Below are 24,219 nucleotides of genomic sequence, written 5' to 3'. Positions count from 1 at the left end.
TGAGGGTTCAGTGATGAGCAACCACAGACACAGACCCACAGCTTCTCACGGAGCTTACAGGCTAGTGAAGGAGTCAGACTTTTGTCCAGCAATCATACAGATAAATTTAAAATGGCAAAGTGCTAAGAAAGAAACAGAGGTGAGCGGGCCATGACCTAGGCAGGAAAGTGAGTGCCAGCTTCTCAGGGAAGTGACATTGGAGCTGTGATCTGATGCATGGAAAGGAGGATCAGGGAGAGTGGTCCAGGCAATGAGAACAGCATGTTCAAAGGCCCTGTGGCTGGAAGGAACAAAGCTAGTATCAGGGTCCGAAAGAAAGCCAGTAAGGCTGGGATAGAGAGGCTGATGGGGGAGCATGGGTAAGATGGGGTTGGGGCAAAAGGCTGGAGCCAGATCACAGAGCCCTGTAAGCTGTGGTCAGGAGTTTTGTCATGACATGTTTCAGTCACCTAGGTGGTATTTTATAGATGTCACAATATTAAAGGATTGGAAAGGATTGTCAAAGGTCATCTTGTCCATTCTCTTCCCGCCAGACAGAAATTTCTTGGTGTGCAGTGCTTAAACTCCAAGGAGATTCTGTCAGATACTACATATCAAGGTTAAGGTTTTTCAAGCAGCTGTCGGGATATTTCTGTTCTCTCTTTTAAATGAATCTTTTTAAATGCCTGTAACAAGCCCTGTTTCTGGGCTGCTCCATTTCTGTCAAAGCTTCATCGTGTTCCCTGCTGACAATATGGCATCAGCCCCCTTCTCTCCCATTCCCGTGTCCCAGGAACGACTGAGTTCTGTCCTTCAGCCTTTGATATCCCCCTACCCACACTGGTCACTGTGCCACTGAGATCACAGATATGAAGGGAATGGGAACTAGTATGGACTGCTGTCCTACTATGTGCCAGGCCTTGGACATCCCCGAACTTGATTTAAGCCTCTTCACTGGCAGTGACCATTTAGTGACAGACACCTATTATAATGTCAATTCATCAAGTGATCTTACTTGGGATATGAGGAAACTGGGTCACAGAGCGGCCAGTGAGCTGCCCAAGGGCTCATAAGCATAGGTTTTGGAGCTAGATGTGAAATCTGGGGACTTTCTGGCTCCACAGCTCATGCTGCTCACCATGTCCCAAGATGCTTGGTTATTACAGCAGCCAGTCATGTCCTAATGAGTCTGCTGGCCTCCACCTACCCTCTCCAACAAAGTCAATGAGTAGACACAGTTCTAGGCACATGGAAGCCATCAATGATGGATAACATGATTTTCCAGAAGCAGCAGCAGGACAGTGGGCTCTGGCCAAATCCTATTTCTTCCCCTTTCTTGCTAAGTGATCCTAGGCAAGAAACTTCACTTCTCTCAGCCTTCACTTCCTTGTATATAAAATGGGGCTAAAAATAGGAGCTACCTCATAGAAGTGTCAAGAGATTTAAATGAGGCGATATATGTAAAGTGCTTAGCACCATGAGTGGTATACTGTAAGTGCTCCAAAAATGGGAACTGCTGTTAACACAGCCTCCAGAAGAGTCTTCCTGAACCTGCTTTGTCTGTGTCTACCCTCTGCACCCAAACCTTCCATGCCTGCCCAGTGCCCACAGAATACATCCTAAATTCCTTCCTCTGGTGTAAGGGCCCCCCAAGCTTGCCACTGCCCATATTTTCACCCTAATTCCCACTGCTTCCCCAACAAGCCTCTACGCAAACCAACTTTATTAACAGCTTTCCCCCAAATTCTGTCTGACTCTGCCTGTATGTGTGTGACATCTCTCCCTGTCATGGAAGGCTTTGTGTAACACCCATCCAACAAATACACTGCATACACAGTCTACTGTATGCCAGGCCTTGGATGGAGCCTGGAGATACAGTGGTAAACAAAACATGCAAAGCCCCTTGTTTTGTCAGAGCACCTACAGGGGAGTTGAGAGATGGACACAAAAGAAATAAATGTGCAATTACAAATAGTGGCTGTCTCTATGAAGGGAGAGTTCACGGTGTGATAAAGAAGACTACAGGAAGCACCTACCTGAGACCAGTGGCCAGGGAAGCACTCTCTCGGGATAGAGCATTTCAACTGAGACCTCAGGTATGAAAAGGGGTGGCCTAGAAGAGTGCTAGGTAGAATCTTTCAGAGAAAAGGGGCAGCATGTGCAAAGACCCTGTGGCTGGAGGGAATGTGGCCCATTCGGTAAAGAACTGAAAGGCCCATGGGTTGGAGCATAGCTTGTAGACAGAAGTTGGGGTGGCGAGGAGGGAGAAACACAGGATGAAGCAGAGGAGGTAGGCAAGAACTAGATCAGGCAGTGCTTCAAGGCATGGAATGGAGGCCCAGCTCCTCCTTGAAATCTCCCCAGTTGTTTTTGGTCCTTGATTTCCTCCTCCAGACTCTTCCAGGCCTTGCTTTCTCCATCACTTAGCCAGGACCAGACACTACGTATTTAAATCTGCAGAGAGTCATGAATGTAGAGGGAAGTGCCTCCTTCACTGGGAAACTGCACCGGGCCACTCAGGTCCCAGCTCTCCACTTCCCGGGCTCATACTGTCCCGACTCCACCCCCCCAAGAGAATGCCCAGCATGAGCACTGGGCCACCCCCACTTATTTTGGTTTCTTGGGAGGCTTTTTGAATAGGGCCCTTATCAGGGTGGGGATCTCTGGTTTCAAAAATTGATCTGCCCCTTCTAACAGGATGTCAGGTCTCTCACGCCATTGGGCAGTGCTGAACTCTGGAGCCCCCGGGGGCATGTGAGCGGGGACAGGGAGCCTGTGAGAGCCTGGTGCAGGCCTCGCCATCCCCAGGGGAACTAAATAAAGCTATTGTTGGGAAGGGAAGAGAGAAAATAGCCGACAAGATGTATTTTGTTCTCTGTGACCTGTCTGTGTTCGGGGAGGGGCTGGCATGTTGCAGATGAGTGGAAATGAGAGTGGCCTTTGAAACCCATTTGAACAGCTTGGGGAAGGAAACGGGGAAAGTGGGGAGAAGACCTGGGTGGCAGTGGGGAAGTTCTACCATTTCTTAACTGCCTGACCTTGACAGATGTCTTGCCTCTGATTCCTTATCTATCACATGGGGAAAGGGAAGAATGCTCACATATATAAAGTGCCTAGGACCATCCCTGGCCCTTATGAGACCCTCAGTAAGTATAGTTGTCATTAGCTTGGGAGAGCATGTGGTGGGTAGACTCACCCAGTGTGCAGTACCATGGACATTTCTTGAGCTCTAACAAATGACTTCAGAGACCTATCAGAATGTCTCCAAATTCTGCTGATTCTACCCTTGAAAAGCTTTTGGCCTGGCCACTAGATATTAAGATGTTAGTTTACAAGCTCATGTGTACAAAATATTTAGTGGTCTTCCTTGTAGTAGCAGAGAGAGAGAAAGAAAATGACACAAATGTCCATTATAGGAAAATGGCCAAAGAATTGCAGCCCATGTACCCTGTGGAATATTGTGAAGTTATTGAAACTATTGGGTCAGGAGTGTAGCTACTGACATGGGGAAAGGGAGTCCACATGGTGTGATGTGAAGTGAAAAGAGCCATTTCTAAAAAAAAAATCAACCTCAACCATATATGTGCATACACGTTTGCAAAGATGGAGCATAACAAGTGTTGGGCAGAAATCACTAAGCAGGTGAGATCAGTTACCTGGGCTGGGAAGTGGGGGAAGGATATAAGGAAAAAAAGAAAAAAGAAAAAAAGATTGTGGCAAAATAGGAGAAAACTTATGGTGTAATGTTAAGTGAATAAACTTCAAATTCTATCTCTCATATTATTGCAGAATATCCCTTTTTTTAATTGGACATTTAAATGAGGATTATAAAGTAAAGTGGGCCAAAGCAAACACTGATTTGACTAGATGCTGAAGTCGTAGACAAAACTAGCCTTGAATTTCTAAGGTCATTTGAAGAAAATATTTCTGTTTTTCAAAAGTGTCACTTGAAAAAAAGAAAAACTCTTGGGAGTGCCCCCACTCTCTCCACCATCCCCACCCCAGTCCAAGCCCAACCAGTGGCACTTTGTGTTGGTTGTAACTAATTCCAAATTGGTCTCTGGCCCTTCAGCCTCTCCAGATGCAATTTAACCTTCCCTCAGCTTACAGGTCACGCTCGTGTCCCAGAACTGAGCTATTTCCCCAGCCCATTCAAGCAACCTAAATTCTTCCCTTCAGCTTTGAAGGCCCCCAGTAATCTGGCCTCACATTGCCTCTACCTCAACCCAACACCAGCCCAGAGCCTTGCCAGTTGGTTCTAAAAACAATGCTCTTCTCAACCAAAGCAAAACATGGCAAAGGAAACTCTCCCATGGTATCAGGAAAATTCATTGCCTTAAACATATTCTCAAAATGCTTTCTTTGAAATATCTTACTGTAAATTCTCAGATTTTTCTAGATTGACTTTCTGTGTCCTGTAAATCCAGATGCAATTTCTACTCCCACTATTTTTGACAATTAATATGTTCCTCCAGTTTCATTTAAGAGTGTTGGAGAAGGGCACTCAGTTCAAATATATCATTCCACTTAGCAGTTATGTCCAAAATAACTTTATTGATGATAAACTCATATTAAGTATCATAAAATAAATCCTCCCTTCCTGTGAGTCTTTGTTCATTAGAGCTCATGAAGAATCTCTACATATTTCATGAGAAGACCACAAGACTCTACACCATTCAGCCCTTGAGGAATGCTGAGCCTTCCCTCCACCCAGCCACAAACTACTCATCCTTCAGAATCCTTCACTGAGTCTTCCTTTCCTATGAAGACTAGCTCATGACTCCACCTACCCAGACTTACCCACCATGCTGCTTGTTCTGCTCTTTCATTGCATAGCTCATCTCTCTAAGATAGGAAATCTTGTCTCAATCTTCTGTGTGTCCTGCACAGCATGAAATACAGAGCCAGCCACAGAGTTCTCATTCAGTTAGTGCCCACTGAATTTGTTAGATTTGTTAGATTTAATATTATTTTATTGATTCTTATGATTAGGGAGAAGCATTTATTGTATCCCAGAGATGCATATCCCTAGGAAGTGCGCCTGGGTAGACAGAGGGCTTGATTAAGAGTCAAAACACATGAGCTTGACCGGTTCTCCAATTGTGTGGCATGAAAACAATCACTTCACTCTTTAGGCTTCAGCATCTAAGAGGACACGTGTATTAGTTTCCTATTGCTGCTCTAACAAATTTAGCAGCTTGAGAGAACACCTCTTTATTATCTCACAGTTATGTATATCAGACATCTGGGATGGCGTTCTCTGCTTAGGGCCTCATCCAGCTGAAATCAAGGTGCTGGCATGCTGCATTTTCCTCAGGAGCTCAAGGTCCTCTCCCAAGTTCATTCTTGGTATTGGCATAATTCACTTCTTTGCAGCTGTAGGTCTGAGGCCCCCAGTTCCTTGCTGGCTATCAGCCGGGGGCTGCCTTCAGCTCCTGGAGCAGGAATGGTATGTTGAGTCTTTCTCATGCCTGGAATCTCTCTGCTTTCCTCTTCCGCCGCCAGCCTGAGAAAGTTCTCTGCTTTTAAGGGCTCAATGTAATTTGATTAAGATAATCTCCCTATTTTAAGGTCACCTGTGCATATAATAGAACAATCGTTGTATGACAATCTCATCATATTCACAGGCTCCAGAGATTAGGGTAGGACATCTTGGGGAGCATTCCTAGAAATTCTACTTGCTGCATCATGGTAACATGGGGGATAGGCAAGTAGATTACTAAGGTTCTTACAGATTAAAATTGCCAAGCTTTAATCACCTCTGATGACTCGCTCTGGTGTAGCTCCCTGATTTTCCCTCATTGAACTTCATTTCACTCCCTCCCCGGCTATTAATCAAATACTGCCAAGCTAGAGCCTCTGCTCTCCTTCCTCCATCATCCAGCCTTCCTTTATCTCTCTCCTTGCCCCACAAAGCCAGAATCATCTCCTTCCTCCTCTCAATTCTACTTCACACTTTGATTTTGAACCTCCACTTGGTGCTAAGCAGCTTTACATTCTTTATGTCATTTCTTCTTCCCCCAGTTATCCTGTGAGTTGGTCATTATTGTCCCCATTTTGCAGATTAGAGCACTAAGGTTCAGAGAGGTTAAATATCTAGTCCAAGGTCAAACAAAGAGTAAGTTTAACTCCAACATTCAATTCTTTTCAGTACCTGTCAGCATGTCACAAAATGATCAGGCTGGGAGGGATGGAGAGGAAGAGAGAGCACAACGTTTCCCCTCACCTCAAGCTTCACCTTAAAATGCGATGGAGATGAAGCCCCAGTAGTGACCTGGGCAGTTCTTGGACTGCTGGGGGTGGGGGAGTCAATATCTAGGGTCTGTGGGTGAATGGCTGGGTGTGACGATGCTGCCGGGGAACAATAGCCGCTTGGTGAAAATGCGCCCATTCATTCCACTTCATAGCCCTTGGGTTGGTAAAATTTAAGTCTTTCAACCTCAAGTGTTGGGATCTCTTTTCCTGTCCATGAGAGCATAAGTGGGTACCACCACTTAGTAGAGCAATTTCACAATATCTAGCAAAGCTGAGACGAGCATTGCCCAACCCCAGCAATTCTGCTCCGGTGCATGTGCCCTGGAGAAATTCCCCTACTAGTATTGTTTATAATTGGAAAAAACAGAAATCACCTAAATGTTCATCAGCAGTAAATGAACAAATGGCAGAGTGTTCATAAAGTGGAATACTTTGCAGTAGTTAAACATGAATCTGAGCTGTATACATCAACATACATGAGCCTCACAAACATAATGTACCCCAAAGTTGTAAAAGAATAGATTCTTTTGGCGGGGGTTAGGGGGGCTTCCCTGGTGTCACAGTGGTTAAGAATCCGCCTGCTAGTGCAGGGGACACAGGTTCGATCCCTGGTCTGGGAAGACCCCACATGCCGAGGAGCAACTAAACCCGTGCGCCACAACTACTGAGCCTGTGCTCTAGAGCCCGCGAGCCACAGCTACTGAGCCTGCGTGCCACAACTACTGAAGCCCACGCGCCTAGAGCCCGTGCTCCACAACAAGAGAAGCCACCGCAATGAAAAGCCCGTGCACCACAACAAAGAGTAGCCCCTGCTCGCCACAACTAGAGAAAGCCCACACGCAGCAACGAAAACCCAACGCAGCCAAAAATAAATAAATAAAATACATTTTTTAAAAAGCTTATGTATTTAGATTTTTTAAAAAGTAGAGGGTCAGGGCTTCCCTGGTGGCGCAGTGGTTGAGAGTCCGCCTGCCGATGCAGGGGACACGGGTTCGTGCCCCGGTCTGGGAAGATCCCACATGCCGCGGAGCGGCTGGGCCCGTGAGCCATGGCCACTGAGCCTGTGCTCCGCAAGGGGAGAGGCCACAACAGTGAGAGGCCCGCCTACCGCAAAAAAAAAAAAAAAAAAAAAAAAAAAAAAAAGTAGAGGGTCAAATTTAAATTATTAAAAAAAAGAATAGATTCTTTTTTTTAATTTTTAGGGGAGTATAGTTGCTTTACAATGTTGTGTTAGTTTCTACTGTACAGCAAAGTAAATCAGCTATATGTATACATATATCACCTCTTTTTTAGATTTCCTTCCCATTTAGGTCACCACAGAGTACTGAGTAGAGTTCCCTGTGCTATATAGTAGGTTCTCACTAGTTATCTATTTTATACATGGTATCAATAGTGTATATATGTCAATCCCAATCTCCCGATAAGAATAGGTTCTTTTGATGCCACTTACATAAAGTTTAACATGTGTAATGTATATTGACTGGGAATCATATGTAATAGTTAAAATATGAATAAATACAAGGAAATTTGGTAAGAAAGAAGTACATCGGGGCTTCAACTGTTTGGACAATGGCTTATTTCTTAAGCTAGATAATGTCCACAATATTGCTCTTTAAGTCTTCTTTCATATGTGAAATATTCCATAATAACTCTTAAACTGACAAGTAATTACCGCCAGGAATTACTTACCACTTATAACGTTAAGTGGAAAGAGCAACAAGCAAAATTGGGTATGCACTATACTCCCAATTTTGTGAGAACAGAACAAATCGAAAGAAAAAATTTAGATTAAAAAAAAAAACAAGACGATCAGATAATACACCAAGACTGCTCAAATTTTGAGGGTGATTTTTATTGTCTTCTTTGTACATAACTACATAGAACTTTATTATATTTTACAAACTTTTTATAATGAGTACATATTGCTTTTGGAATCAAAAATCAATATTGTCTTTTTTAAAAAAGATGCATTTGTTAACTCTAGAACCAGGATATGATCAATTTTAGCCTGAAATCAGGGAGGAAATTTTTTATTCAGCATCTACTACAGGAAGCCCTTGTACTAGATCTTAGAGGAAACCATTCACATCAGGCTTTTTTTTCTTTTTCTTTTTTTTTTTTGCTGTACGTCGGCCTCTCACTGTTGTGGCCTCTCCCGTTGCGGAGCACAGGCTCCAGACGCGCAGGCTCAGCGGCCATGGCTCACGGGCCCAGCCGCTCCACGGCATGTGGGACCTTCCCAGACCGGGGCACGAACCCGTGTCCCCTGCATTGGCAGGCGGACTCTCAACCACTGCGCCACCAGGGAAGCCCTCACATCAGGCTTGAAGTCTGACAGACCTAAGTTCAAGAGCCAGTGCCACCCCTTCCCAGCAGCTTCCTTGAGTCTCAATTTTCTGCCTGTGAAATGGTAACAAGAATACCTTCCCTGCTCGCCTCATGGGACCATTGTGGTGGTAAAATGAGATGAGGTCCATCCCGTGGGATTGTGACCCACAGCAGACCCTTCTACGCAGCTATAGCCACTCCTAAGTGTCAGACTAGGTGCTGGGCACCAGGAGGGAAGAGCTGGGTTCCTCCTCTCAGAGCATCCAGAGTGTCGGGGGGAATCCAGGACAGAGCGACAGGCACCAGAGAGTGGGACGTGATTACCTCTGGCTAGGGCTGACTCAAGTCAGAGAAGTGGTATTATTACTAAATAACAAGAAGGGATAACCTTTGCCCTCAAGCAACTCCAAATATACTTCTAGACACCAAGCAAACCCATCTCAAGCAATATATGAACAGAATGAGGAGGAAATGCATAGCCTAGGTTCAAACCTGGTCCCCTCACTTGCTAGCTGAGTAAGCGTGGGGGAGCACCTAACCATTTGAGCCCCTCTCCTCCTCTGTATCATAGGGAGAGGCATCCATGCCTCGTAGGTCTTGCTCAGCGGACTGATTAAGGCACAGATTCCGTATCGAGCACCTTCCCTGGATCAGGCAGTGTTCTAATGGCTGGGGATGCAACAGGGAACCAACCAGGACAGGCTGCTGCCCTGTTGCTCTCTGAAGGAGATGATCCAGGGCAGTTGCTCAGCACAGCACCCACACAGCGCAGACCATAAATGCTTGTGCTGTAGCATGACCACTATCATTAAGAAAACTCACAGTGTGGCCTGGAGAGAGCTTGGCGGTGGGGGGGGGGGGGGAATGAGAGTTTCCAGATACAAGAAGGTTGTTGTCGGGAATCACGCAAGGCAGAGCCAAGACAGGAATATTTAAGCTGCCATTCATTGAGTGTTTACAATGTAAAGCCTTCACATGTGGTAACTCATTTAATCCTCATAGCAACCCTGTGGGATGGATACTCATCATCCCCATTTTACAGATGAGGACCCTGAAACACAGATCCATGTGGTAGCTTATCTGAGGTTGCACAAGTGGTAAAGCCAGGATTTGAAGCAGTCAGTTTGCTCTGCTCTGCATTCTCCCCAGATTGGTGGATGCCCCGGGCAGGCTGGTTTTAGGAGCTCGGGGCTGCCTTTGGAAGCTGAAAGCAATGGCATTTAGGGTGTTTAAGCCACAGAGGGATGACCATCTGTCCAAGCATTCTTTTGGGCATTGCTGGTGATATCAGATGACCATATCTTTCTACGGAACAGGCAGTGAACAATGTCTTGGTGGTGATGCTCTGGGATGCTAATGAGTAATTTCTTCTTGTCTCTTTCAGCTCACAGCCCCACACTTCCCTGTGGTGGTCAAGCTGGGACACGCCCACGCCGGAATGGGAAAGGTATGAGAAGCAGCTCTTCCGCTTATGTTAATACTCACACGGCTTCCGCAGACTACCTGTTCTCCTCTCCCTGTATCCCCCATCACCCCCACCTGAGCCCAGCCACTCAGATCAGAGTATTAGAGGAGACCAAAATTCACTCCTTGTCCTCCCCAACCCACCTTTCTCTGAGCTCCCACAGAGCTCTCTCCAGCTCAGGCCATACTAGCCAAACCCTACCTGGCTAATTGTTTCCTGTCATTGTGAATTCAGAGAAACAGATGTAAAGCATTTTGCAGATGGTGATTCTTCTGTTCCTGTCATCATCTCCACAGCTACATGTAAGCTCATGTCTTACTCATCTCTTTATCACCTGCAGCGTTAGCACCCGGAAGGTGGCAAATGCATATGGCTCCCAGGAGGAAGCCCCTGGAGTCAGTTTCTACAAAAGTAAATAACATATTTTACATAGTCACAGTTGACGCTGCCACCAAACCAAACTTGGGTCCGCTCACCCGTGTGCAGTAAAGCCAATCTACTGACACTGGGTTGTGGTGAAGGAAAGTGCAGGTTTTATTGTAAAGGTGCCAATACAAGGAGGACGGGTGGCTCCTGCTCTAAAACCCCGAACTCCCCATGAAGGGCTTCAGCAGAGCATTTTTTTTTTTTTTTTTGTGGTACGCGAGCTTCTCACTGCTGTGGCCTCTCCCGTTGCGGAGCACAGGCTCCGGATGCGCAGGCTCAGCGGCCATGGCGCACAGACCCAGCCGCTCCGCGGCATGTGGGATCTTCCCAAACCGGGGCACGAACCCGTGTCCCCTGCATCAGCAGGCGGACTCTCAACCACTGCGCCACCAGGGAAGCCCAAGCAGAGCATTTTTAAAGGCCAGGTGAGGGAGGGGGTCGCAGGGAATGTCATCAGCTCATGCACAATTCTCTGATTGGTTGATGGTGAGGCAACAGAGTGGTTAACATGATCAATCCTTAGGCACCAGTAGGTCTGGGGACTCATGATCATCAAATAGTTCATTTCTTCCATTTGGTGGTGGTTTTAGCATCTGTAAAACAACTCAAGAAGTGTGCATCGGATACTATTATCTAGGTCCTTCAGAGAGGAGCTACAGCAGAAGATATGGGGGAGGAGTCTGTCCCAGAAAGGCCTTATAGGGTCCTGCTTGGTTACAACATATTATGACAAATTGTACTGGTCAGATTTTTGCAGTTGCAAGTGTAGAAACGCAAATCAAATTAGGGGGCAAAAGATAATTCATTGGTTCAAGGATCAGGAAGTCTGGGATAGTTCTTGATAGATTCAGGCAGAGCTGGATCCAGGAGCTCAAATGATATCAGAGCTCTTGGCTCTGTTTATCTCTACTTGGTGTTTCTTCAGATAGTCGAGATAGATGGCTGTGGGTGGCCCATTCTGGTCCCTAAGCTCACCGTCCCAGAGGAAGAAAGACCCTGTCTCTTTCCAGCATCTCTGTATAAATCTCATGGAGGGATACTGGTCAGTGCTTGGGCTTCTGGAGATTTACTCCTAAATAAGGGGAGTGGGGATGGGGAAGTGTCGGGGGCTACCACAGGCCACCTCTCAAGCTTCTGGCTGAAACAGAACCGTGTGAGAACATGTGGATCTCAGTGCCTGCCGTCCCCATTGGAGGGACCTGAGCCCATGCCCAAGGCCCAACCCGGGCATCCTAGATAAAGGGCAGCAGGGGCCAGTAGAAACCTTGCTTTGTGTAGGCTCAGCCCAGCCGTGAATAACCCTAAACCCTGCACCTTTGTTCTTCCCACCCCATTATGCCTTCTGTATCACCTCTTTCCACCTAAACTCCATCCCCTTCAAGCAGCAAAGGATGGAAAGGGTCAGACAGGTCAGGGCGTGACCTCAGCTCTGACCTTTGTGTGAAGTGGAGCAAGTTGCCATCTAACTTCTCTTGGCCTCCTCATCTGACAAATGATGACACTTTTTTTTATTGAAGTCTAGTTGATTTACAATGCTGTGCCAATCTCTGCTGTAGAGCAAAGTGACTCAGTTATACACATATAGACATTCTTTTTTCATATTCTTTTCGATTATGGTTTATCACAGGGTACTGAGGATAGTTCCCTGTGCTATACATTAGGACCTTGTTGTTTATCCATTCTAAATGTAATAGTTTGCACAAACAATGATACTTCTTATAACCACCTTTAAAATGAATCCTTGTCTATTATATCTCAGTAAAACTTGAAGCAAAAAAAAGTTTTTAATCCTCCCGCCATACTACCTCTCCCTACAAAGGACACATTGTGAGGTCAGAGATTTTTACCTGTGTGCCCACTACTGCACCTACGGCTCCGAATGGCTCCTGGTGTACCCTAGCCCCTCAGTTTGTTGGTCGAGTGGATAAATGAGTAACTCCCTCTTCAGATGCCACCCTCAGTCTGCTCCCCACTGCTTGTTCTCCCAGCCCCTCCTCCATCCCCTATCATCTGGCTATAGCTCCCTCCACTCCTGAGGCTGCCCTCCCCATGGTCCTCAATGACCCTCTGCTGCTAATTCAGCTGTCACTTTTCTATCCATAGCTGAATTTACCTTTCTATATCATTTAAACCTGCCGGCCGTCCTTTCTGCCCTGAAACTCATGCCCCTCAGCTGGGTCTCTGCCCTCTCTCTGACTCCTCCTTCACAGTCTCCTTCAAGTGCTTTCCTTCCTGCTCCATCTTTAGCCGCATCTATTCCATCAGCACACGCTATCTGAGCTCTTGTCTGCTCTTTCAGCTTCAGCTCCCATCTACACACCAACAGCCCGCCAGTCACATTTCCTGTGCAGAACATCAGGCTCTTATACCCAGTTACCTCCTCTACATCTCCACTGCATGCCCCGTGGAAACCTCAGACTCTAAACTTCCCAGACCATGCCCATTTTGTTTTCAGACAGCCCGCCCTCCTTCCTCATCTTTATCCTCCTCCTCTTCCTGGGACCATCTCTACAACAGGAACCACCAGTCCCTCCATTGTCTTGAAACAGAAATCTGGGAGTCATCTCCCCTCCCCTGTGTCCAAATGGTCGTCAAGTCTTGTCACTTGCCCTTTTGTTAATGTTTCTCAAACCTGTCCCTTTCTTTCTGCCTACTGTCACCATCTTGGACAGCTTTGGTAAAGTTAGAGGGTTCCCAAGAATTAAATTCCGTTTCTAAAGCTTAAAATAATCCCAGACAGGAAATAAAATGAAGGAAATACTTAAAGAGACTGACGCAATGTCGGGGGAGGGGATGCCTCTGAGAAACTCAAGCCCAAAAGGAACTCCCAGAACATGGAAAGGAGGCCACATCTCCGAGGATAAGAAGTGTCACCCGCTGGAATAAACTGAGGTTTGCAAAAATGCTGAGATCAAGGGGAAAGGACTTTTCTCCTTCTGTCTGGAATGAGAAAAGTATCAGGAACGGCCTGGACATGCCAACTGAGCAAATGATGTCATATTCATGGCTGAGGGGGAGAAAAACAGAACAGTATCTTCTACAGTACTTCCACTTTCTCTCCAGAAGGAAGATTGTCTGTCTGGAGAGAAGCAAGGAGAACATTTCTAGGAGGAAACTGGTGAAGAGGCTGTCAATTAACTCAGTCTTACTGGAAATCCACCCAGGATCCCATGATTGAAATTCCTGACCCTCCTCAATTATATTTTGCTTCTCTGTTCACACATATTAATTTGTACCTACTCTGTGCTAAGAATCGGAGGATGAATAGGACCCAGTCCTTGCTCTCAAGAAACTGAGGAGACAACCACATAAGTAAATAAGTATAAGATGTGCTGAGGATCTGATAGAAGGCTGTGCAGGGAGTGTGGAGATTGAAGGAAGGAGCTTAATTCCACCTAAGGGATGGAAAGAAGTTCCCTGTCAGGGTAACTACGTGGTTTGGTGTGCCTGGAGATTTAAGGAATTCTAACAAACAAGAAAGGCTCGAAGACAAGAGGTGGACCAATACCCTCTTTATTAAAACAAAGAATAGTGGATGTCACAAGGCACAGAAATCAAAATATAGTGAAACGCCGTGCAGTTTGGGGAGCACTTAGATAGTCGGGAGGTAATCATGGGACACACTAGTAGTTCTAAGAAACCAGTAAGGCTAGACCAATTTAAGAGGGTGGTGTTCTTCCCCCAGGGGCATTTGGTCTGGAGGCAGTTTTGGTTGTCACAGCTGGGGGTGAGGGAAGTGCTAGGGACATATGGCATCTACCCGGTGGGAGCCAAGGATGCTGCTGATCACCCTAAATGCCCCCTACAACAAAGAATTATCCAGCCCAAAATGTCAAGAGCGTCAAGGTTAAGAAACCCTGGACAAAACTAATTTCATTTCCTTTGTGGAAAGTTTTACCAGATTAGAAACCAGAGGAAGCAGTGGTTATTATGGAGTTCAGCATGTTTCCAAGTCTGTTCCAAAGGACTATGCTAAAGACTATTTTAGTCAAATATGAAAATTCCTTGTTATGAATTCTCTTTTTTTTTTTTTTTTTTTTGCGGTACGCGGGCCTCTCACCGTTGTGGCCTCTCCCGTTGCGGAGCACAGGCTCCGGACACGCAGGCTCAGTGGCCATGGCTCATGGGCCCAGCCGCTCCGCGGCATGTGGGATCCTCCCGGACCGGGGCACGAACCCGTGTCCCCTGCATCGGCAGGCAGACTCTCAACCACTGCGCCACCAGGGAAGCCCCGAAAATTCCTTGTTAAAGTAGGTTTTTAGTGCAGAACTTCTCAGAGTCGTAAATTTGCTCATATACCTCGTAGGGGCACAAGCACATAAAAACTTGTGCAGAATTTTCCAGATTTACCTGACTCAAGAAATTTTTCACCATTTTTAAATTGAGACACGTGTCCTTTCCTTAATTTGTAAAAACTCTTCACACATTAAGAACGTTCATCCTTTGTCATACTTTGCAATGATTTTTCTCCATTTGACAGTTACATATCCATTTTATTATTCAGTATTTAACCATTTTTAAAGGTTTTTTTTCAATTGTAGTCACATGTTTCCAACTTTGGGAGGCAGTTTGTTATAGTGGCTAAGGGTGTTGATTTGAATCTACTTGTTAGTTGTGAGACCTTAGGTTAAGTTACTTACCCTCCCCAACCCTAGTTTCATCTTATGTAAAAGGAGGATATTAATAGTATCAACCTAATATGCTGGTTGTGAAGATTAAGAGACATTATTCATGTCAAACACATAGTTCAGTGCCTGGAACACAATAGGCACTCAATAAATATTAGCTGTCATTATTATTAAGAATGTTTGGACCTGCTCTGGGAACCCAAAATCCAATTGAAGTCAATAGGGGAGATGTGACTAAACAGCATCCTCTGTCAGAGACTTTATTTCATTTGGCTGCAAGTTCAATGTGAATCAGATGAGTAAGGAGTTGCCAAAAGCTCTAATCCATAAACATCTAATAAATAGGTGAAAATGGGCTCAACCTCATTCATCACTAGGGAAATGCAAATGAAAACTATGATGAGATGCCACTATATAACCACTAGACTAGCTCAAACTAAAAAGATTAATAATACTAAGTGTTGGCAAGGACATGGAACATTTGGAACACAAACACAGAGCTAGTGAAAGTGTCAATTGATACAACTGCTTTGGAATACAGATTGTTATCATCTACTAAGCTGAAGTTACACAGAAGTTCTTCTTTTAGGTATACCCAACCTAAATGCATGCGTGTGTGCTCCAGTGTTTATAGCAGCTTGTTCATAGTTACCAAAATCTGGACACAGTCCATGTGTCCGTTAGAAATAGAATAGATAAATAAACCACAGTATATTCAGACAAATGGAAAATTTCCAGCAGTGAAAATGAATGAACTACAACTATATACAACAACGTGCATGAATTTCACAAATACACCATTGAATGAAATAAGTCAGATACAAAAGGATGCCTATTTATATGATTCCATTTATATAAAATTCAAAACCAGGGAAACTAAACTATAGTGTTAAGTGGGATACATACTAAGGTGATAAAACTTTTAAGAAAAGCAAGAAAATTACTACCATAAAAAAATAGAAGTTACCTTTGTGGAGGAGGGAGGTATGGTCATTGGGATGCAGCAGGAGTGGTCCAAGTTGTAGTTCTTGACTTGGGTAGTAGTTATGTGGATGTTTGCTTTGTGATTGACAGCTCATTGAACTGTCATTTTTTTTTTTTTTTTTTTTTTTTTTTTTTAAGTAACTTGTCTAAGTTTATTTAGCTCATATACAGTAGATTATAAACTTGAACCAAGGTCTTCTTTTTTTTTTTTTTTTTTTTTTTTTTTTTTTTTTTTTAATTAGTTTCTGCTTTATAACAAAGTGAATCAGTCATACATATACATCTGTTCCCACATCCCCTCCCTCATGCATCTCCCTCCCTCCCACCCTCCCCATCCCACCCCTCCAGGCGGTCACAAAGCACCGAGCTGATCTCCCTGTGCTCTGCGGCTGCTTCCCACTATCTATCTACCTTACGTTTGGTAGTGTATATATGTCCATGCCTCTCTTTCCCTTTGTCACAGCTTACACTTCCCCTTCCCCATATCCTCAAGTCCATTCTCAAGTAGGTCTGTGTCTTTATTCCCGTTTTACCCCTAGGTTCTTCATGACATTTTTTTTTTTTTTAAATTCCATATATATGTGTTAGCATACGGTATTTGTCTTTCTCTTTCTGACTTACTTCACTCTGTATGACAGACTCTAGGTCTATCCACCTCATTACAAATAGCTCAGTTTCGTTTCTTTTTATGGCTGAGTAATATTCCATTGTATATATGTGCCACATCTTCTTTATCCATTCATCCGATGATGGACACTTAGGTTGTTTCCAGCTCCGGGCTATTGTGAATAGAGCTGCAATGAACATTTTGGTACATGTCTCTTTTTGAATTATGGTTTTCTCAGGGTATATGCCTAGTAGTGGGATTGCTGGGTCATATGGTAGTTCTATTTTTAGTTTTTTAAGGAACCTCCATACTGTTCTCCATAGTGGCTGTACCAATTCACATTCCCACCAGCAGTGCAAGAGTGTTCCCTTTTCTCCACACCCTCTCCAGCATTTATTGTTTCTAGATTTCTTGATGATGGCCATTCTGACTGGTGTGAGATGATATCTCATTGTAGTTTTGATTTGCATTTCTCTAATGATTAATGATGTTGAGCATTCTTTCATGTGTTTGTTGGCAGTCTGTATATCTTCTTTGGAGAAATGCCTATTTAAGTCTTCTGCCCATTTTTGGATTGGGTTGTTTGTTTTTTTGCTATTGAGCTGCATGAGCTGTTTATAAATTTTGGAGATTAATCCTTTGTCAGTTGCTTCATTTGCAAATATTTTCTCCCATTCTGAGGGTTGTCTTTTGGTCTTGTTTATGGTTTCCTTTGCTGTGCAAAAGCTTTGAAGTTTCATTAGGTCCCATTTGTTTATCTTTGTTTTTATTTCCATTTCTCTAGGAGGTGGGTCCAAAAGGATCTTGCTGTGATTTATGTCATAGAGTGTTCTGCCTATGTTTTCCTCTAAGAGTTTGATAGTTTCTGGCCTTACATTTAGGTCTTTAATCCATTTTGAGCTTATTTTTGTGTATGGTGTTAGGGAATGATCTAATCTCATACTTTTACATGTCCCTGTCCAGTTTTCCCAGCACCACTTATTGAAGAGGCTGTCCTTTCTCCACTGTACATTCCTGCCTCCTTTATCAAAGATAAGTTGGCCATATGTGCGTTGGTTTATCTCTGGGCTTTCTATCCTGATCCACTGATCTATCTTTCTGTTTTTATGCCAGTACCACACTGTCTTAATTACTGTAGCTTTGTAGTATAGTCTGAAGTCAGGCAGCCTGATTCCTCCAGCTCCGTTTTTCGTTCTCAAGATTGCTTTGGCTATTCGGGGTCTTTTGTTTTTCCAAACAAATTTTGAAATTTTTTGTTCTAGTTCTGTGAAAAATGCCAGTGGTAGTTTGATAGGGATTGCATTGAATCTGTAGATTGCTTTGGGTAGTAGAGTCATTTTCACAATATTGATTCTTCCAATCCAGGAGCATGGTATATCTCTCCATCTATTTATATCATCTTTAATTTCTTTCATCAGTGTCTTATAATTTTCTGCATACAGGTCTTTTGTCTCCTTAGGTAGGTTTATTCCTAGATATTTTATTCTTTTTGTTGCAATGGTAAATGGGAGTGTTTTCTTGATTTCATTTTCAGATTTTTCATCATTAGTGTACAGGAATGCCAGAGATTTCTGTGCATTAATTTTGTATCCTGCTACTTTACCAAATTCATTGATTAGCTCTAGTAGTTTTTCGGTAGCATCTTTAGGATTCTCTATGTATAGTATCATGTCATCTGCAAACAGTGACAGCTTTACTTCTTCTTTTCCAATTTGGATTCCTTTTATTTCCTTTTCTTCTCTGATTGCTGTGGCTAAAACTTCCAAAACTAAGTTGAATAAGAGTGGTGAGAGTGGGCAGCCTTGTCTTGTTCCTGATCTTAGTGGAAATGGTTTCAGTTTTTCACCATTGAGGACAATGTTGGCTGTGGGTTTGTCATATACGGCCTTTATTATGTTGAGGAAAGTTCCCTCTATGCCTACTTTCTGCAGGGTTTTTATCATAAATGGGTGTTGAATTTTGTCGAAAGCTTTCTCTGCATCTATTGAGATGATCATATGGTTTTTCTCCTTCAACTTGTTAATATGGTGTATCACATTGATTGATTTGCGCATATTGAAGAATCCTTGCATTCCTGGAATAAACCCCACTTGATCATGGTGTATGATCCTTTTAATGTGCTGTTGGATTCTGTTTGCTAGTATTTTGTTGAGGATTTTTGCATCTATGTTCATCAGTGATATTGGCCTGTAGTTTTCTTTCTTTGTGACATCCTTGCCTGGTTTTGGTATCAAGGTGATGGTGGCCTCGTAGAATGAGTTTGGGAGTGTTCCTTCCTCTGATATTGTTTGGAAGAGTTTGAGAAGGATGGGTGTTAGCTCTTCTCTAAATGTTTGATAGAATTCGCCTGTGAAGCCATCTGGTCCTGGGCTTTTGTTTGATGGAAGATTTTTAATCACAGTTTCAATTTCAGTGCTTGTGATTGGTCTATTCATATTTTCTATTTCTTCCTGAGTCAGTCTTGGTAGGTTGTGCATTTCTAAGAATTTGTCCATTTCTTCCAGGTTGTCCATTTTATTGGCATAGAGTTGCTTATAGTAATCTCTCATGATCTTTTGTATTTCTGCAGTGTCAGTTGTTACTTCTCCTTTTTCATTTCTAATTCTACTGATTTGAGTCTTCTCCCTTCTTTTCTTGATGAGTCTGGCTAATGGTTTGTCAATTTTGTTTATCTTCTCAAAGAACCAGCTTTTAGTTTGGTTGATCTTTGCTATTGTTTCCTTCATTTCTTTTTCATTTATTTCTGATCTGATCTTTATGATTTCTTTCCTTCTGCTAACTTTGGGGTTTTTTTGTTCTTCTTTCTCTAATTGCTTTAGGTGCAGGGTCAGGTTGTTTACTCGAAATGTTTCCTGTTTCTTAAGGTGGGATTGTATTGCTATAAACTTCCCCCTTAGAACTGCTTTTGCTGCGTCCCATAGGTTTTGGGTCGTCGTGTCTCCATTGTCATTTGTTTCTAGGTATTTCTTAATTTCCTCTTTGATTTCTTCAGTGATCACTTCGTTATTGAGTAGTGTATTGTTTAGCCTCCATGTGTTTGTATTTTTTACAGCTCTTTTCCTGTAATTGATGTCTAGTCTCATAGCGTTGTGGTCAGAAAAGATACTTGATACAATTTCAATTTTCTTAAATTTACCAAGGCTTGATTTGTGACCCAAGATATGATCTATCCTGGAGAATGTTCCATGAGCACTTGAGAAAAATGTGTATTCTGTTGTTTTTGGGTGGAATGTCCTATAAATATCAACTAAGTCCATCTTGTTTAATGTATCATTTAAAGCTTGTGTTTCCTTATTTATTTTCATTTTGGATGATCTGTCCATTGGTGAAAGTGGGGTGTTAAAGTCCCCTACTATGATTGTGTTACTGTCGATTTCCCCTTTTATGGCTGTTAGTATTTGCCTTATGTATTGAGGTGCTCCTATGTTGGGTGCATAAATATTTACAATTGTTATATCTTCTTCTTGGATCGATCCCTTTATCGTTATGTAGTGTCCTTCTTTGTCTCTTCTAATAGTCTTTATTTTAAAGTCTATTTTGTCTGATATAAGAATTGCTACTCCAGCTTTCTTTTGATTTCCATTTGCATGGAATATCTTTTTCCATCCCCTTACTTTCAATCTGTATGTGTCTCTAGGTCTGAAGTGGGTCTCTTGTAGACAGCATATATATGGGTCTTGTTTTTGTATCCATTCAGCCACTCTGTGTCTTTTGGTGGGAGCATTTAGTCCATTTACATTTAAGGTAATTATTGATATGTATGTTCCTATTCCCATTTCCTTAATGGCTTTGGGTTCGTTATTGTAGGTATAGTCCTTCTGTTGTGTTTCTTGCCTAGAGAAGTTCCTTTAGCATTTGTTGTAAAGCTGGTTTGGTGGTGCTGAACTCTCTCAACTTTTGCTTGTCTGTAAAGGTTTTAATTTCTCCATCAAATCTGAATGAGATCCTTGCTGGGTAGAGTAATCTTGGTTGCAGGTTTCTCTCCTTCATCACTTTAATTATGTCCTGCCACTCCCTTCTGGCTTGTAGAGTTTCTGCTGAGAGATCAGCTGTTAACCTGATGGGGATTCCCTTGTGTGTTATTTGTTGTTTTTCCCTTGCTGCTTTTAATATGATTTCTTTGTGTTTAATTTTTGACAGTTTGATTAATATGTGTCTTGGCGTATTTCTTCTTGGATTTATTCTGTATGGGACTCTCTGTGCCTCCTGGACTTGATTAACTATTTCCTTTCCCATATTAGGGAAGTTTTCAACTATAATCTCTTCAAATATTTTCTCAGTCCCTTTCTTTTTCTCTTCTTCTTCTGGAACCCCTATAATTCGAATGTTGGTGCGTTTAATGTTGTCCCAGAGGTCTCTGAGACTGTCCTCTGTTCTTTTCATTCTTTTTTCTTTATTTTTCTCTGCATCAGTTATTTCCACTATTTTATCTTCCACCTCACTTATCCGTTCTTCTGCCTCAGTTATTCTGCTATTGATCCCATCTAGAGTATTTTTCATTTCATTTATCGTGTTTTTAATCGATGCTTGATTCATCTTTAGTTCTTCTAGGTCCTTGTTAACTGTTTCTTGCATATTGTCTATTCTATTTCCAAGATTTTGGATCTGGGAAATAGAATCTTGGATCAGCTTTACTATCATTATTCTGAATTCTTTTTCAGGTAGACTGCCTATTACCTCTTCATTTGTTAGGTCTGGTAGGTTTTTATCTTGCTCCTTCACCTGCTGTGTGTTTTTCTGCTTTCTCATTTTGCTTATGTTACTGTGTTTGGGGTCTCCTTTTTGCAGGCTGCAGATTCGTAGTTCCCGTTGTTTTTGGTGTCTGTCCCCCGTGGCTAAGGTTGTTTCAGTAGGTTGTGTAGGCTTCCTGGTGGGGGGGACTAATGCCTGTGTTCTGGTGGTTGAAGCTCGATCTTGTCTTTCTGGTGGACAGGTCCACGTCTGGTGGTGTGTTTTGGGGTGCCTGTGGCCTTATTATGTTTTTAGGTATCCTCTCTGCTAATGGGTGGGGTTGTGTTCCTGCCTTGCTAGTTGCTTGGCATAGGGTGACCAGCACTGTAGCTTGCTGGTCGTTGACTGAAGCTGGGTGCTGGTGTTGAGATGGAGATCCCTGGGAGATTTTCGCTGCTTGATATTATGTGGAGCTGGGAGGTCTCTTGTGGACCCGTGTCCTGAAGTTGGCTCTCCCACTTCAGAGGCACAGCACTAACTCCTGGCTGCAGCACCAAGAGCCTTTCATCCACCCGGCTCAGAATAACAGTGAGAAAAAGTAGAAAGAAATAATTAGTAGAAGAAAGAAAGAGAGATTGAAAGAAAGGAAGAAGGGAAGTAAGGAAGGAAGGAAGGAAGGAAGAAAGAAAGGAGGGAGGGAGGGAGGAAGGATGGAAAGAAAGGAAAGAAAGGAGGGAGGGAGGAATGAAAGCAAAAGGAAGAGTGAATGGAAGAAGAGAGGGAGGGAGGGAGGAAGGAAAGAAAGAAAGAAAGACAGGAGGGAGGGAGGGAGGGAGGAAGGAAAGAAAAAGAAAGTGGAAAGAAGAAGGGTGGGAGGGAGGGAGGGATGGAGGAAAGAAAAAGAAAGAAGGAAAGGAGGAGCGGAGGGAGGGAGGGAGGAAGGGAAGGGAGGAAAAAAAGAAAGAGCAGGTAAAGTAAAATAGAATAAAGTATGAAATATAGTAGCGTTATTAAAATTAAAAAGTAATTATTGAAAAAAAAACACGGACCGAAAGAACCCTGGGACATATGGTGGAAGCAAAGCTATACAGAGAGAATCTTACACAGAAGATTACACATACACATTCACAAAAAGAGAGCAGGGGGAAAAATCAAAAATCTTGCTCTCCAAGTCCACCTCCTCGATTTGGGATAATTCGTTGTAAAAAGAGGAAAAGGGCGAAAAGTCTGAAATCTTGCTAAGTCCACCTCCTTAATTTGAGATAATTCGTTGTAAAAAGAGGGAAAAAAAGGGGGGGAAAGTCTTAAATCTTGTCCTCAAGGTCCACTTCCTCAATTTGGGATGATTCGCTGTCCATTCATGCACTCCACAGACGCAGGGCACATCAAATGGACCGTGGAGCTTTAATCCACTGCCTCGGAGGCTGCACAGAGAGATTTCCCTGTCTCTGCTCTCACAGCTCCCGGGTCTCAGCCTTGGACCTGGCCCCGCCTCTGCGCGTAGGTCGCCGGAGGGCGTCCGTTCTTCGCTCAGACAGGACGGGTTTAAAGGAGCCGCTGATTCGGGGTCTCTGGCTCACTCAGGCAGAGGGGAGGGAGGGGAATGCCCTCTCCTCGCGCACCAGGCAACAAAAGGGAAAAAAGTCTCTTGCCTCTCCGGTAGCTCCAGACCCTTTCCCCGGACTCCCTCCGGGCTAGCACTAACCCCTTCAGGGTCTCTTCCTGCCGCCAGCCCCAGACCTCTCCCTGCGCTCCGACTGAAAGCCGATACCCGAGCCTCAGCTCCCAGCCCCGCCCGCCCTGGCGGCCGAGCAGACAAGTCTCTCGGGCTGGTGTGTGCCTGAGGGCACCGATCCTCTGTGCCAAAATCTCTCTGCTTTGCCCTCCACACCCCTGTTGCTGTGCTCTCCTCCGCTACTCCGAAGCTTTCCCCCTCCGCCACCTGCAGTCTCCGCCCTCGAAGGGGCTTGTAGTGTGTAGAAACCTTCCCTCCTTCACGGCTCCCTCCCACTGGTGCAGGTCCCGTCCATATCCTATTGTCTCTGTTTATTCTTTTTTTCTTTTGACCTACCCAGGTATGTGGGGAGTTTCTTGCCTTTTGGGGGGTCTGAGGTCTTCTGTCAGCGTTCAGTAGGTGTTCTGTTGGAGTTGTTCCACGTGTAGATGAATTTCTGATGTATCTGTGGGGAGGAAGGTGATCTCCGCGTCTTACTCTTCCGCCATCTTCCTCCGGCTCCCCCTGTCATTTTTTATACTGGGCAATTCTCCATGTATGTTATATTTCAAAATAAAATAAGGTTTTTTAAACCTTGTTTAGGACATATTAATGGAGATCTGATTTCCAAAATAAAGTGAGAGTCCTGCACTGCACTGATTCCTCCATGGCTAGAACATTGTATTCGGTTCTGGGCTGTAAACCAGTTCTGGATGTTTGAAAGAGCCATTGGCACATGAGTATGTCCAGTGGAAAATGAACTGAGCAATAGAGGGCAGAGGCTTCCAGGCTAGGAGGGCTAGAGACAGTGTGGCCACCGTCCCCAGAAACATGGAGAATTGTCCTGGGAAGGTAAGCTGGGCTGCTTCTATATAACATGTAGCAGCCAAAAACGGGACCAAGGTTGGGGGAAATGCATGAGGGTTGTGTTGAAAGAGCAACTTTCTGACACTCAGAGGCGAATATTAATGGAATGAAGAGCCCCTTTGGGTAGGAAGTTCTCATCATTGCAGAACTGGAGCAAAGATGAATACTTACTGGAGAGTTTCAAGGGAATTTAAGCATTATGTGAGATTCTTAGCCTGAGATGTTTGAACCCCGTAAAACTGAGACACATCTGCGTATGTTTATGTGTGGATGGGATATGAATGTTTTGTGGGGG

At 43.9% G+C, this 24,219-nt stretch overlaps 1 protein-coding gene across 1 annotated transcript in view; it reads left to right on the top strand.

The window, feature by feature from the left end:
• SYN3 (synapsin III) overlaps positions 1–24,219 on the top strand; it is a gene marked incomplete at both ends in the record, with an annotated part of 425,000 nt that overhangs the window by 337,982 nt on the left and 62,799 nt on the right. Inside the window, one exon of the mRNA XM_079715155.1 lies at positions 9,947–10,009. Coding sequence (XP_079571281.1) covers positions 9,947–10,009 — 63 coding nt within the window. The remainder of the gene's footprint in view (positions 1–9,946; positions 10,010–24,219) is intronic.

The sequence above is a fragment of the Hyperoodon ampullatus genome (genome assembly GCF_949752795.1).
Source record: "Hyperoodon ampullatus genome assembly, chromosome: 11".
NCBI lineage: Eukaryota > Metazoa > Chordata > Mammalia > Artiodactyla > Ziphiidae > Hyperoodon > Hyperoodon ampullatus.
The sequence above is the reverse complement of the archived record's forward strand: the minus strand, read 5'-3'. Positions and strand labels throughout refer to the sequence as shown.